General features: G+C 34.0%; 3 protein-coding genes across 4 annotated transcripts; 2 read left to right on the top strand and 1 right to left on the bottom strand.

The window, feature by feature from the left end:
• Window positions 1-659: 659 nt before the first annotated feature.
• On the top strand, window positions 660-1,649 carry LOC108820834 (uncharacterized). Its single transcript, XM_018593846.2, has one exon. The coding sequence runs from the start codon at window positions 827-829 to the stop codon at window positions 1,349-1,351; it is 525 nt and encodes a 174-aa protein (XP_018449348.2). The 5' UTR covers window positions 660-826; the 3' UTR covers window positions 1,352-1,649.
• A 3,097-nt stretch (window positions 1,650-4,746) lies between these two features.
• Window positions 4,747-6,826, bottom strand: LOC108818848 (F-box/kelch-repeat protein At1g26930). Of its 2 annotated transcripts, none has more exons than XM_056993171.1 (2): window positions 6,694-6,826; window positions 4,747-6,245 (listed from the first exon to the last, which is right to left on the bottom strand). In XM_056993171.1, exon 2 carries the CDS (start codon window positions 6,186-6,188, stop codon window positions 4,905-4,907), a length of 1,284 nt encoding a protein of 427 aa, XP_056849151.1. In that variant the 5' UTR covers window positions 6,189-6,245; window positions 6,694-6,826; the 3' UTR covers window positions 4,747-4,904. The 2 variants fall into 2 exon arrangements, with proteins under 2 accessions (XP_056849151.1, XP_056849150.1); XM_056993170.1 differs by lacking the exon at window positions 6,694-6,826 and adding an exon at window positions 6,483-6,574.
• A 5,310-nt stretch (window positions 6,827-12,136) lies between these two features.
• On the top strand, window positions 12,137-13,903 carry LOC108819601 (peptidyl-prolyl cis-trans isomerase CYP23). Its single transcript, XM_018592658.2, has 8 exons — window positions 12,137-12,359; window positions 12,464-12,577; window positions 12,663-12,811; window positions 12,895-12,967; window positions 13,045-13,134; window positions 13,233-13,272; window positions 13,527-13,609; window positions 13,714-13,903. The coding sequence occupies exons 1-8, from the start codon at window positions 12,255-12,257 to the stop codon at window positions 13,732-13,734; spliced, it is 675 nt and encodes a 224-aa protein (XP_018448160.1). The 5' UTR covers window positions 12,137-12,254; the 3' UTR covers window positions 13,735-13,903.
• The last annotated feature ends 1,798 nt before the right edge of the window (window positions 13,904-15,701 follow it).

Here is a 15,701-nt window from a genome sequence, read left to right as displayed (position 1 = left end):
TGAGTCATAAGCAATGAACTCATATCCATGTGGCTACTTAAAAGTGTTTACAGCCGCGGAGATTCGAATCCGGGAGTATTGGGAATCTCACCTTCAACCGAAATCCATCATACCACTATCCCACCTATAAGTGGTTAGAAGGAAGAAACGTTACTTACATTTAATTTTAAAAATAACATTATTTGCTTACGTATCTTCTTAAGAATCTAGATATATTTTGGACACGCAATTCATATTCCAATTTCTGTGACTATATAAATTTTTTTTTTTGAAAAAAACTATATAGAATATTTCTAAATTAAACACTATAAATTTATTTATAAATAAAATCATCTTAAGAATCTAGGTATATTTTGGACACGCAATTCATATTCCTCAATTTCTGTGACTATATAGATTTTTTTTTTTTGAAAAAACTATATAAAATATTTCCAATAAACACCATAAATTTATTTATAAATAAAATCATCGGCATAACTTTTCAAGATTTAATTTGTTATTCATGGGTTATATAGCAAGTATCAAAGGTTGCATGCGTAATTCACTCTGCAAATCAGAATTTTAAAATATTAAGCAATTAGGATTTCAATGCGAAAACTTGAAAAAGCATTTACATGTTTCTCCTTTCTGAGACGCACAAAGCAATATATATTTGATCTCTAAATTTTGGCTTTTAAAATAATATTTGATACTAAATGTTTGATACTAAAAATATAGCTATCTCGACCAAATAATCTCTATATATACATTTCAGACTCTCCATTTCGCTTACCACACCTCACTATTTTATAACAGCTTCTTTCTCTCCCTCTTTTTCTTGAATACAATGGCTAAAACAACTCCATTAAAGCGCCACCGAGAAGAAGAAACCCTAGCTGAAGAAGAAACCAATAAAAGACAAAAGCCCTCTACATCATCCTTTTCCTCACACAACGACCAGATCCTCAGTCTCCTCAACGATTCAGACGAACTTAACCAACCTAACAATGACCTAACTTCATTTTTAAACTCTCTCCAGCAAGATATCTCATCAGATGACCAAAACGGTGTCCTTTCTAGAGTCTCTAACGTGGAAGATTCGTCGACTTCGTGTGTTTCCTCGAAGGAAGACGATGTTGATGAAGAGGCCAAGGAGACAGTGATGCAGCATCTTTTGGAAGCTTCTGACGACGAACTTGGGCTCCCTAGCAACGAATTTGGCGAGAGTAATTATGAGATGATTAAGAATGAAATTAGTCAAGATTATGTTTGTGGAGATAATTTGTTAGATGGGTTTGGTGATGCGTTTTGGGAGCTTGAAGATGAAGCTGCTAATTATTACGCGTTGCTCCAATCTGAACTGTTCTTGTAGAAATCTTAAGGATAAATCTTGGGGGAAAAGGAAAAGGCCAATTAAAAAGTTAAAATAAGTGCGTCGGTTTTTTATATGAAAATTTAATTTCATTTTTAAGGCACACTTTGGTTTCGGCGGAGCTACAAAATAGTTTCATTTTAAGTATTTGATTAGATATGTAGGGGACAAATGGTAATGGTATTTTTTTTACTCTTCTTGCATTTTGGTTCGTCGAAAGATCGTAAGGACTACAGATGGGGTTTCGTATCTTTCAATTTATTGTGAATGAATAAGAAATTTGGCATATTGATGGAAGTAATGCATAAGTATAATTTAAGTAACGAATAAACTTGATTCAAGAGTCAAATATCGTTTCTCGTGAAAATTAATCAAAGCGACGCAAAAAGAGGTTTCACGTTGGGTCGTTGGCCAGATAAAGTGTTATATATGTTCTGTAGCTTTCAATTGATCTTTTATAATTTCATATAGTTTATATTTTGCATGCTATGATAATATGTTTGGCTTATGCCATGGACCGCCTCTGCACGCATAAATCAGGATGACAAAGAATGAAGATATGTTCCGGAATTATCTTATAAAACCAAACCGATTTGTACCACTTATTAGCCTGACGAGGACGAAAAAAATCTAGTCTTTAAAGTAGCATTTTCCCTGGAGGTGCTGATAAGGAGTTGGGCCAATTAAAATATCAGTGTCCGATCTTAACAAGATACCTGAAGGAAGATACTGGAAGACAAGCCCAAAACAAAAGCAGAGTCAGCTTCTATTCAATCAACCTGAGAAACCTTCTGCTCTACAAAAAAAAATATTTTAAATAAATATTTTAAAACTAATTTCACTTCTGTTACATAATTTAACTATTTATCAAGAATGTTAAATACGTAAACTTTATCTATTTATTAAATATAGTAAAATACATTAACAAATCCAATCATCATGTCAAAATAATACATAAGAACCGAACCTGGCATGGCACGACAAATACGATCTAGCTCATGAAGAGAGTTTGATAGTACCACGATACTTTTGGAGAATTTGCCTTTTCTGTTATAAATATAACTATTAATTAATCGGATTGTGGAACATTAATTTAATCAGTTTATGATGATAACAATTTTTAAAAAAAAACAAAAGAAAAAACAATTTAAAAAAACTAAAGAAAAAATAGAACGCCTTGGCCAAACAAAAGTTGGAAGTTCTCAGTAAAGTAAACTAATGTGATAAACATACATATTTAAAATTATTTAAAAATCATATATATTTTTATGATAATTGGTTTAAAATTTATATATTCTCAAAATTCAGAACCATTAAATACAAAAATATCCTTTCTTGAAAAATATAGATAATATCCAAAACGGAAGGTGTATAGATAAAGTTGAAAAAAAATGATTCATCACAAAAGCGAATATTTAGACAAATACAAAATGCCGATCAAAATAATGCGAATTTTACTTTGGAGGAGCTAAAGAAGAAGAGCCAATTAATCCTGCGAGAATACTGAATATATATATACATATTGGTGTACTATAGAATTATATATCAACTGATACGAGTTAGTGATATCAAGTGATTACGAGTAAGTGACATCTCTCACGGTCACCCCAAGGGCTGATATGTTCACAAGCCTGTTCTGAACAGTTTCATGTCTATGAATGATTGTTTTTTCAAGCACATATAATTTTCTTTTCCTAGAGCATCATATAGATTACAAAACCGTGGCTTGAAAGAGCGGTTAATGTAATCACAACGACAATAGACTACATGGGCTCTTGTTCTTGTATTCTTTTTTCTTTGTAGCCGATAAATTCCGAATCTTGAACAATCATTTACAGTCTGTAAGGTTGTAACCAAGCCCATAACTATATCATATAGTATATATCATATAGTATATCTTTTCATTCCAGTGGATTACCATATTGCAAAACACTTTGGTTTCGAAGAGCGGGTTCTATATCTCAAAAACAATAGACACTACTACTCTTGTTCTTGTAGTTTTTTTTTTTAAAAAAAAAAAATTATTTTTCTGAACCTTGAATTCTGAACTTTAAACTAATAGGCTTTTTGACCAAAAATTTAAGTAACTAATAAGCTTTTGAATCAAAGACCAGAACAAGGTAAATTAGTATCATTTCCAAAGTTAACTAATTCTCTTGTATTTTGATCAAAGTTACTTCTGTAAACAATTATACTGGAACTCAAAAAAAAAAAATTCTAAACCATGAATTCTGAACTTTAAACTAATAGGCTTTTTGACCAAATATAACTGATAAGCTTTTGAATCAAAGACCAGGTAAATTAGTATCATTTCCAAAATTAACTAATTATCTTGTATTTTGATCAAAGTTACTTCTGTAAACAATTATATTGGAACTCAACAAAAAAATATTATTTTTCTAAACCATGAATTCTGAACTTTAAACTAATAGGCCTTTTGACCAAAAATAACTAATAAGCTTTTGAATCAAAGACCAGAACTAGGTAAATTAGTACCATTTCCGAAGTTAACTAATTATCTTGTATTTTGATCAAAGTTATTTCTGTAAACAATTATATTGGAACTCATAATTAGTATTTATTCCAAGTTCCGAATCTGGAAATGGTGTTTTACTTTAGAGTAGTGGCAGTGGAGGCAATGGCATTAGCAATAATATTATAAACAATAAGCAAATTAATATTATTTGCTAATTACATCACTTTTTAAGCTGATGTTGCATTAGTGGAGGAAACATTGGGGAATCAGCAAAAGTAGTCTCATTTTTATTAGATTTACAGTTGTATTAGACGACAAATTAACAGATTTAAGTATGTTTTTAAAATGATAATGCCAAAATGGGCTACTATACTAGCATAAGCCTCCACCAACACTAACCTTGCTTTACCTTTTTATGCCTCAATCATGGGCTCATTTTCTACTGCACCAAAAGAAAACTTGCAGTGGTCAATTAATAATGTCATTTAAATCAAATTAGAGTTCTACTCGAATATGATACTCCTGTCAAAACATTTCATCACATAAAAAATTGAAAGATAATAAATTAATATTAAATAAAAAGGAAAATTCATCTTTATATACATTGGTACTTTAGCATAATCAAATAGTTGAAGATTGGACCCAAATAAATATGCTTTTAGAGTTGATGCAGGCGCTACTGAATGTGAATAAATACTTCACAGACTTTGGACTTAAAGTACTCGACTGAATCAATAACTTTTCTGTTCTTTTAGGGCACAAAACGACAAAACAACTATAGCAATGTTTAGTGATATCTACTCTGTTTTTACAGTAAAGTAATCACTTGAATCAAATTTAAAAGCTGTAACTGAGTATCAAGATTCAAGGCTTTGTAATCTCTAGAGCAAGAGAAACATCTAAGAGCCAACGTGACAAATGAAAAGGAGAACCATCCATTGAAGTGTAACATCAATAAAACTCAGCAGGAAGCATGAAACTACACATTAATAATAAGTAAGAGAACAACAATCTCCTCAAATTTTATATCTTAAATCATAACTAACAAGCCTCTTAACAACGGCTAAACCAACTTCTTCAGCAGCTCATCACGGTGCAATTGTAAACGAAATTAACCGACTGTTTCTTGCCAAGTAAATGCCACTGCGGCGCACCATGACTCGGAACCCATGAGTTGAGCTCAATGAACCCTTCACCTGGAGCCTTCGGTCCACCAATCACTATAACCTGATCCCCACAAGCTCTAAACGCTAAGCCCCAACCGTTCATCGAACCAGCTTGCTCAGGCAAACTCCCAACTTGAACCCAAACCCGACTCTCCTTATCGTACCTTCTAACCGCCATACCCGCATGATCAGCCGCGTAAAGCTGATCATTCACCACCGCTACAAGCGGTGGAGCCATCGCAGCCGCAGACATTCCGTTCCCCTGGTTGGACCTCGGTGGAGACATATCAGGAATCTCTCTCCACACCCTCGTCTTCATATCAAACTCTTCACCACAAGTCAGAACCTTAGGCTCGTTCCCTTCCCCAACACCGATCCCACCGATCACATAAAACTTCCCATCCATAAACACACCGGAACACATCTTCCTCCGCTTGTTCATCGCCGGTAACACCGACCAAGTCTGGTCCTCGGAGTTAAACATCTCCGCGGTGTCAAGAATCCTACCGTTCGAATCGCAACCGCCGGCTAAAACCGCGATCTCACCGTAGCTAGCAGACCCAAACAAGCATCTAGGCATGTTCATACTCTTCCCAGTAGACCAAGAGTTGGTCAAAAGACTGTATCGATAGATCACGTAAGAGCTCACCTCCCAACCGAACACAAGCAAATCGGTTCCGACAGCGAGAGACTCTTTGTCCGCGTACCTGAAACACTCGTTCTGCGGCATGCTCGGCAAACGCATCCACCGTTTCGACCTCGGATCAAACGCTTCCCATTCGTTGAGATGGCACGAGAAGTAAACCCAGTGCTCGAGCGTCCCTTGCAGCCTCCTGAGCCTGTAAATCTCGCCGCTCCGGACCAGAGCGCGCAGGCTCCGACTCACCGAAGCAATGGGGCAGTAATCGGCTCGGGAGCAACGGAGCAAACAGCTTATCGAGTCGTCTTTGTTCATCCCTGGGATTAGCGATCCCGAATCTGATGACCCGTCCCCTCCGTCTCCTCCTCCTCCGTCGAGATTCGAGAACTCGGCGAGCTTGTGAATCTTCTTGCGGCGATGAGGATCGGTCTCGTCTTCGTTATTGAGGAAGGCCCGTTTTGCGGAAATCGAGAAGCTCCATTTGGTTTCTTGATGAGTTGGCATGGTGAAGAGAGTTGAAACCAGACAAGAATCTCGAGGTCGACCTTCGAACATCTTGTCGGAAAGAAGAAAAATCAAGAAACTGGTTCCTTGCTTCAGATTGGATCCAAGCTTTTAATCAAGAAGAAGCACAAAGTCAACTCCATGTTTTGTAAACTATAACTCGGAGTTCCAACTAACAATATAACATTTCTTGTAAGAACAACAACAGAAGATTGGATAATTGTAATAGAAGATGAAGGAGACTTTGCTGTGATTGATTAAAACTAAATTAAAAATTTATTTAATTAACTAATGTCTATCTTTCTCTCTCTCTATGTTTTCATTTGTATATATTTCTTCATATACCTTAAGCTCATCTGCAAATCAGAAGAAGAAGCAAATGGCCCTTTGTAGACAAAAATAAATCTTAGTGTTGTGGCACATTTATTAAATTAAACTTTTTTATCTAATTATTCTGTACTGTTTTACTGTTTTAGTCTTTTAGCTAAATCATCGAATAAAAATAATTTAGTAAATTAAATTCTTTATCACAGAAGACAGGCGTGTAATCCAATACCTTGAATCCAACCAATGCTATATTGCTTCAATCGTACAATATTGTTCTATAAATTTTTAAGTACCATACTTTATCATCAAATAGCAGTTTATAAATTGTGTAATCGTACTCTTTCCTTTCTTGGGACATGGGTGGTGCCAAGAATGTGGATGATTTTTGTATTGAATTAATTAACGTAAAAAAGTTGGATAAGGACGAATAAAACGTAATCATCGGAAATTTGTTGTTTACCCCGGCGGTTCAACGACGGGGCCGCCGAGTTTCGCGGTGATAGTGAGACCCGGTTCGAACACGTGTCGTCACCCCCTCCACAATCCTGACTTAGTCAGTATATTTTAGCTTTTTTTTCTTTTATTTTTTTACTTTTTGACTCCATTAGTTAAAAGCCGCCTAGGAACAGACTGGAATAGCCTACGGGTGAGAGTACGATACACCTGATGCTTCTGGGCCCCACATAAACTTGAGGGGAGTTTGGTATTTGAATACAGCAAGTTGTCATGTATGATGGACCCTGTTACTTAACAGTTTGGTCATGAGTCATGACGATGATCGTTTTACACCTAACCATTGACTTTCTGTTCGCAACTCAATACATAGATCAACGACATTGTAATTTAATAAAAGTACAACACTGTTTTCACGTTGAAATCTTCCGATGATTTGACTAATTCGAATAAGTACTCATACTTATGACTGTTTTTTTTTTTGATTATGGTAAAACTTAGTCCGGTGGGCACGGATCGGATATCCGGAATTTTAAGGATATCCGTGATCCGATCCGTGTCTTACAAATATTCGATTTTTCGATCCGATCCGATCCGTAACTTTTCGGATATCCGGAACATCGGATATCCGCGAATATCCGAATTTTTTCCGGATATCCGATTCGATCCGTAAAAAATAATAAAAAATTAAAAAAATAAAGAAAAATAAAAGAAAAAGAAGAAAATCTGAAATAAAATAATAATATTTCATTATTTTTTTTATAAAAAATTACATACTTTCAAATTTTTTAATAACTAAATAATTAATTTAGTAAATAAAAACATTATAAAACTTATATAAAGATATAAAAGTATGTATATTATATAATTTTATAAACATGTATACATATATATGTATATAACGGATCGGATCGGATATCCGTTTCTAAAAATATTAGTATTTGTGATTTGCTTCGTCTTTGACGGATATTGGATTTTAGTATTTGCTTCGATTCGTTAAGTTACGGATATTCGGATTTTTCGGATCGAATCGGAACGAATAACGGATCGAATCAAAATTTACGGATATTTTGCCCACCCCTACATATCGTTACAGGTTCCATCAACTCAAGTTTCAATATTTTGAACTACATTATTCACTAATTCACGTTCCATTTTTAAAATTTTATGGTACGGTAGTTGTGTTTGTATTGTAGCTTGTATATTTAATAACAAGCGTTCAAATATAATGTCATCTTCTCTAATAGAGACTGATTTTAGCAACCTACATTGATTTTTGTCAGTGTGAAACTTTTTTATTGAGTTACAGTGACAATGTACCATTGTATGATTGAAAGCTATGCAATAACTTTTTGTAAGAGTTTTTGAGTTAAATGTAGTTGATGATTCTTCTATAATCTTATGTATTAAAATAGAAGTCATGATTTTTTAATTTAGACCATATTTTAATTTTTATTAAATGTATTTTACTAAGACTAATAATATATAGAATCTTTTAACTAATTTAATCAAAATAAAAAGAATTTTTATTAAATCTAATTTTTACTAAGACTAATAATACATAGATTTTAGTCTTAGATCCAAATCCATGATCACCATCCGGAGTCAGAATCTTTTTTAACCATTATCATGAGAATTATATATGATGATGTGGGCTATATTCAACATGCATGTAAGATGTTTCTATGACTTTTGAGTCTTTGTCTAGTACTTTCGACTTTAACACTGAAATATTAATTTTAAACAAGTTACAACTATGATCTAGACAGAAAAAGGAAGAAGATAATTTTTCTTGGACAAGCAAAGACTTGCTTTATAGGTTATTACAAATAAAAAGTATGTTCACCAGTCTGCTTTAAATCGTTGAATACATAATAATAGATGTCATTTTGTACATAAATATGATTCAACGTTCTCTTGCAAAATTAGAATTTGCTTACTCGTTTCAACACGCATGGGAGTGCGAAGATATAATGACAAATTTGAGAAACATTAATGGTATTAGCCTATTAGGAAGCAGGAAACAGAGAAAAAGAATACGAAGTTAAAGAATTTTTTTTCCAAAAATGAAGAAAAGGTCAAAAGATTAAAATTGAGACTCTAGGTCACATGTCTGACTCGGCATCTGACTAGATTAGACTCGACGCTTAAGTTGGAGATGGCCCCCATATCATTCTACCCATTTAAGTTTGGAAAAATGCAACGAAAGAAATCCTAAACATTTCTTACAAAAATAGAAAAGGTAGTACAAAGAGATAAATGACAAAAAGATAGATGATAGATAAATGGTCATATTTGTTTCCGTATGTATGTTGGGTATAATTAATGTGGTATGCAGTGGACTATATGTTTAATATTTGCTTTCTTATGTGTTACATTAGTTTTGACTGAATATACTATGGTAGACTTGTTTAATATATGCTTTCGTATGTTATGTAGATTTTAAGGTATATTATATATGGTAGATTTTTTATTATTGAATTTTTGTGTTGTGTAGATTTTCGATTATGTACACCATTAGTATGAATACCTACTGTGTTTTCTCCAGCACTATGATATTTGAAGATGTCAGAGGTTTGATGTGTGGCAAGTATTATATTCTTTTGTGGGTGTCATTGCGAAGCCAGTTCTATCTTCTAATTTGTCACTTGAATACATTAAAATTTATGAAATATGGATTTTGATATGAATTATCAACTACTAATTAATTAGGTTTATGTTGTGTGAATTTGATGCGGCCACAGAAACAAATTCCGAGCCGTATGCGGTATGAATTTGATGACTCAAATGGTTCGTACTGAACCTCAGACAGTGGGTCTTCAAATTCATATATTTGCTGATTCGAATACCTTATTTTTATCTACATGTTACCAATATACACACATCACAGGCTCACAGCCTGCTTGCTATATGTATGTATAATGTTCTCTCGAATGCTGAAACAGAAAATTACAAACAGTAAACCATTGTTACCACACGCTGACACACATAAACACACACGTACATATATATTATATGCATAGAAAATAATAAGAATGTGTTTATCAAAAAAAGAAGAAGAAAATAATAAGAGTGTAAAAAGCACAAGAAATGTTCAACAACAGAAAAGCATAACGTAATGACGTGTATCTGCTTTAAAAAATCACTCTACTTTGGACGATTAGGTGGGCAATCCCATTGCGGGAGAAGAAAGGAGTGGGCATCTTTTTTTTTGTGAATAAGGGAGTGGACATCTTTGTAGACAATACAAATTTAGACACACTTCATTAATCATTTGTTTACCATTTTTATGTTTAACCATTTTAATTATAATAACACATTATAACCTTTTATTTAACTGACTTATAAGTTATAACTCTTTGCATAACAAAATTATTTATTTATTTTCATGTCTTCTCAGGGAGTTTCAAGATCAAAACAATATCTTGCAGAAATGTATCCATCTGTACGGGAAAACAAGAAAAATACGTGTTTCAAATGAAAAAAAACTAAGTATGATACAGTATTTTTGAATTAAAAATGAGTAATAAAACTATGTCTCAGTATTGCATATACAAATATTCTTAAGTTGGATCTAGACTCATTTCAGGATTCATTTTCGTATGTAAGTATACCATGCACAAGGCCATATATAAGTAACAGGGATATTAACAGGCACGGATTACCCTTTTATTTTCTTCTATACATAGGATGCTTTTTTTGTTGAGGGATCCATACATCTAATACTGTGTCATCGATATGGTTTACTATTTTTGAAACAAAAGGAAAACTTTTATCCATTTTAAATTATCTATTATGTGTGCAAGATTATCTGATTTGTGTTTAGTTTCTCTAATGACGCATATCAACTGTTAAGTGCATGCATGCTGACTAATAAGTATGTACAATATATTTATATCCGAAAACAAATGTAGACAAAAACCGGTCTCAGTATTGATTAAACGTCATTTTCACAAAACCACGTTTGATCTCATGATTTACATGTAACTGGAAATACTCAGATGCTATATATGATTTCTTTATAAATTCTGTTTTAGAAAGACGTGTTGCAGTGGATGGTACACGTGTGGTTAAAAGCATATCTTTCATAATGGAAGCATCCTTTATTTTAGCATGATTCACTCGTGTGCATGTATGTATGCATCTTAAAACTGAAAGATAAGGTTGCGTCGAGTTAGTTGATCAAAGAAAAAGAGATTGCGTCGAGTTAAATATATAGAAAACAATTGGATATTTCTCCTAGTTTCCTGAAAAAAACTTGCATTTCTTTTAGCTTTTTGAAATTGATATTTTCCGCAGAACCGTGGATATGTTGGATTGTTGGGAATCGTGTTCTTCGAGGGAGCATTAACTCTAGATGTTGATTGATGTAACTGAAACCTAAAATCATAACATGAATCTGGCCAAACCCAAACTCCAAACACTCACACAGAAAAAAGTAGAAGACGAACAAATGCTTTTGTTCAAAATTCAGCTCTTCCAACTTCCACACGCCGTTATCGAAGCTTTGCTCATGGTTTTTAACACCCAAGTACCAATTATTGCCGAAAAGGGTAAAACAAATAGAAACTTCCTGTTCAACTTAAAAAAAAATAGAAACTTACAAATATCATTTTGACCCCAAAAAAAAACTTAAAAATATCACAGGTTACTTAAAATAAATGATTTATTTTTCGACTACAGTATTGCAAAAGTTATAATAATATTGCGTAAAAAAATTAAATCAATATAATACAAAATAAAGGAAAAACAGAAAGATGTCTCAATTTAAATTCAATCATGCTCTGACTTGATCATTCATAGTTGGTCGTTTAAAACGGGATCACATGATTCTTAGGACTGCTATGCAGAAACATATCCTGAGCTAAAGTTTATGAAGCATCAGTTTTAGGTGCCAAATGTTATGTAAGAACTCAATGGCATCAAAATTTTGTAGTGTAATGGTTTAATAACTAATTTTTATGTTCACGTTTTAGGAGTCCAACTAGATGAGAACTAGGTCTACTTACTTTGGATCAGTCATGCCGAGTACATATAGAAATCGAATAGCTAATATATTAACGAATTCTTGGATCCAGATGGAGCTAATTAGACGAATGCAAGCAAAGCCACATGGATAATTGGTTTCTTTCTTTCTATGGAGCAGCAAATACACTTTCTGCTAATTTTGAAATAACAAAGCTTACTAATGGGCCGTACCTAAATAGGCCTTTAGTTAACAAACAATAGGCCCAAATCAATTAAAATAATATCTTTCACTACGGACTCTCCGGTCATCGTCCCCCCCCCTTCCGAGTATCACTGCCAGTGTTGACTTTGATCAAATCGGCGCCGGAAATGAGAAACTCGAGAATCTCGATCTTCACTTTGGCGTTTGCAGCCTACGTAGTCAAAACAATCTCTTACGAACCGGAACTCGGTTCAGCTCGTGTCGTCTTCCAGGTCCATTATGCGTCTCCTCTTCTCTGTAGTATGTAAAATTGGATCCTAGATTTTTCTGGGTTTTTAGATTTCAGGATCAAAATCTCATCTTTGAGATAGTGCAGACTAGTTACGGGGATATCGAATTTGGATTCTATCCAACGGTTGCGCCAGTAACGGTGGATCATATCTTCAAGCTCGTTCGTTTAGGAGGCTACAACACTAATCATTTCTTCAGGGTACTTCAAAAGTCTCCACCTTTGAATCTTAATTTTGCATTTTATATGCCAAGACTGTTGTGATGATGCTAAAGTGATGTTGCAGGTGGATAAAGGTTTCGTTGCTCAAGTTGCAGATGTGCCGAATGGAAGATCAGCTCCGATGAATGAGGAGCAAAATAAAGTAGCTTACAAGACTATTCTCGGAGAGTTCAGTGATGTCAAGCATGTCAGAGGCATTCTTTCCATGGGAAGGTACTAATTAATGAAATGTTCTGTCTTTGTGATGAAGACAATAGCAAGTTGTGATTTTTTTTTTTTTGTTTGTTTCGGGATAGACATGATGATCCAAACAGTGGTGGATCTTCATTCTCGATGCTTCTTGGTGATGCTCCTCATCTTGATGGCAAGGTCAGCTATAGCTTTTTATTCAACTTTATAGCTTTAATCGCTTTGTCTAAGTAATGAGGTTAGTGGTATTGGAACAGTACGCTGTGTTCGGTAAAGTGACTAAAGGAGATGAAACATTGAGGAAGCTAGAAGAAGTTCCCACTCGCCGTGAAGGGATCTTTGTAATGGTATATGTCTACTATTAGTAGCCTCACCGGTTTTGTTATTTGTTGGTCTCTGGCCTAGTAACTAGTTTGGCCTTTTTTTTTACCTTCTCTTTTTGCAGCCGACGGAGCGGATCACCATTTTGTCGACATACTATTACGGTAAATGCAAATCAAAATCCAATCAGTTTCTTAGACGTTTGATGTTGACATTGGGACACTTCATTTATGGTTTAACTACAGTCCATAACGAGATGTGACTGTAGCCTGAACCGCTTTTGAACGAGGTCATTGACAGACATGTCCTAGTAGATAAGACTCAGGATATCTAGATAGCCTTTTTGAAACGATTGGTACTGTTTTTGGATAATAATAATAAAAAATGATGTTGAACTCTTTTATTATCTTGTTCTTAGACACTAAGATGGAGAGCTGTGAAGAGGAGAGATCTGTCCTGAAAAGAAGGCTTGAAGCATCTTTTCTTGAGGTGGAAAGACAGGTGAGTTGAATTGACCTATAGATCACGTTTTTTGATTAGAGAACTCGACAGTTTTAATGAAACCGTAAGAGTTTATGGTCCCTTGTGTTTTTGTTTTTTAACAGAGAATGAAGTGCTTCCCGTGAATCCTTGTGAAGACCTTTCTTAAGTAAAATAACTGTTCAACAAAGAAAAACCGACATGTATGTTTGAAAAAAAAAAAAAAAAACTCAGGATGCTAAGACAGATCCATTGGTTTTTGAGTGTAACAGTGTAAAAAAACTGGTTGAGAAACATTTGGTCATGGTTTGTTTCCTTCTTGGTCTGCAAAATCTGATTCAAACGGGACACAATCCCAGGTTCTGAGCACCAAATAGCTCCGGAGGAAAATTGCAACAGCACATGTGCTCTGCTTTTGTAGCTCTTTTACTTCTCTCTCTCTTGAAAAACAAGGCATGTCTCTCAGTTACTACAAAGTCTTTTAACTTTCGTTGACTTTGGTCTCTTCCTTTCTCCTCCCTTGTCACTTTCCTTTTAATTTTTTCATCAACTATGTTTTTTGTTTTTGGGTCTGAAAATCCAAGCATTAACCACCTCTCTTGCATTAAAGAATATGGCTAGTTATGTCTGTTGTTTAGGGTTCTTAAATAAACAAATTAGACCCCAAAAACTTAGGAATGGGTCATATGATGAGAAGTTGAACAAGTGTTGCATTAGGGCTTTGTAGTGGTGTGACAACTTCAGGTGACCCACCACGGTACTTGTTTAGCCCATTGGTTGCAATTTGCAATTGTATAATAGTCTATTTACCAAAAATAATATAATCTGACACGTGATTTGATTAACATATCCCACTTTATAGATCAGAATCACTTCGATTTGATTACATTGCCAACGCATTTGCAGTGTCCAGTTCTATGAGTGGAGTTGATTTTGTTCACATGATAGGAGAAACTAACCACGTGAGAATAAAAAAAGTTGATAACAAACGTTAATTTCTTTTACAAAAAAACAAAACATCACTTTCTTTTTGTTCAAAAATACAAACATTCTAATAAATGCCACTCTAAAATATTTTTTCCTAAATCACTGGAAGTATGAAAACATAATTTGGTGATAATATGCCTCATAATTCTTGAGAGCTTCCTAATGTTCATCTTCTTTACCATTTTATTACTCTATCTGTTATTGTGCTTTGATGACAAGAAATCAAAGAGAAATACTTATCCGCAAAAGATTGTTCTTTTCCTATAATGTTTATCTTTTTCTTATTTTTATTTACTTACTCTACATCTTAGTGTGATGTGTTTTTATATCAAACCTGAAACCGAGTATATTATCTCTGCTTTTTGCAGTATCATTTGTTTGGGGATTGAATGTACGTATTGTCTTGATTTTGTTTTGTGCCTGTTTTGTGAGGCATTGCAAGTCAAAGTTATAAGATGAATGCTGCTCGCTTGATCAATGGCTTAAAATTATCCTGTTTCTTTCCAAGTGTTTGAATAACTACAAGTTTTTTTTTGGTAAAAATAACTACAATTTTATAACCTATTATTTATGTTTTCAAAAGCATTTTGTAATGAAGTACTGCCAAATAGTTATGGCTGAGCCCAAAATGAATACATTGTTATACCTTCAGATATTATCTGGCCAGTCTTCGAAATTTATTTATTAGATTTACATTTGATAAATCGCAACAATTCATTTTACATTGCAATGTGTACACATCAACGTATCGAGAAATTTGTCAGAAATTGGATTTTATGAGAAGACAACAGTGGCAGAACATCACATGAGGCACACCCTACCTTTTCTATTTCATTTTTTTCCACAGAAAACTGTAAAAGTCTTGTGGGTTTTGGACACATGTTTCATGTTTGGATCGGTCAGATAAATTTGTGAACATGTTAATTATTGCACATATCACCGAATGTTAAAATTTGGTATGCGAGTAACTGTTTTGGGTCAGGTTCAAATGTACTCTTCAGTTCAAATGCCTCTCTGCATCACGTACGTTTATCAAAGTAATGCATATATTTGACCGATTAAGCTTTATTCTTCCTTTTAACGAAAAGCTTCAAACACGTTGATTTCTTTGCTTACTTGTAATCAG

This window comes from Raphanus sativus, chromosome 8, assembly GCF_000801105.2.
Source record: "Raphanus sativus cultivar WK10039 chromosome 8, ASM80110v3, whole genome shotgun sequence".
In the NCBI taxonomy this organism is placed as follows: Eukaryota; Viridiplantae; Streptophyta; class Magnoliopsida; order Brassicales; family Brassicaceae; genus Raphanus; species Raphanus sativus.
Note: the sequence above shows the minus strand (reverse complement) of the source record. Positions and strands in the feature narration are given on the sequence as shown.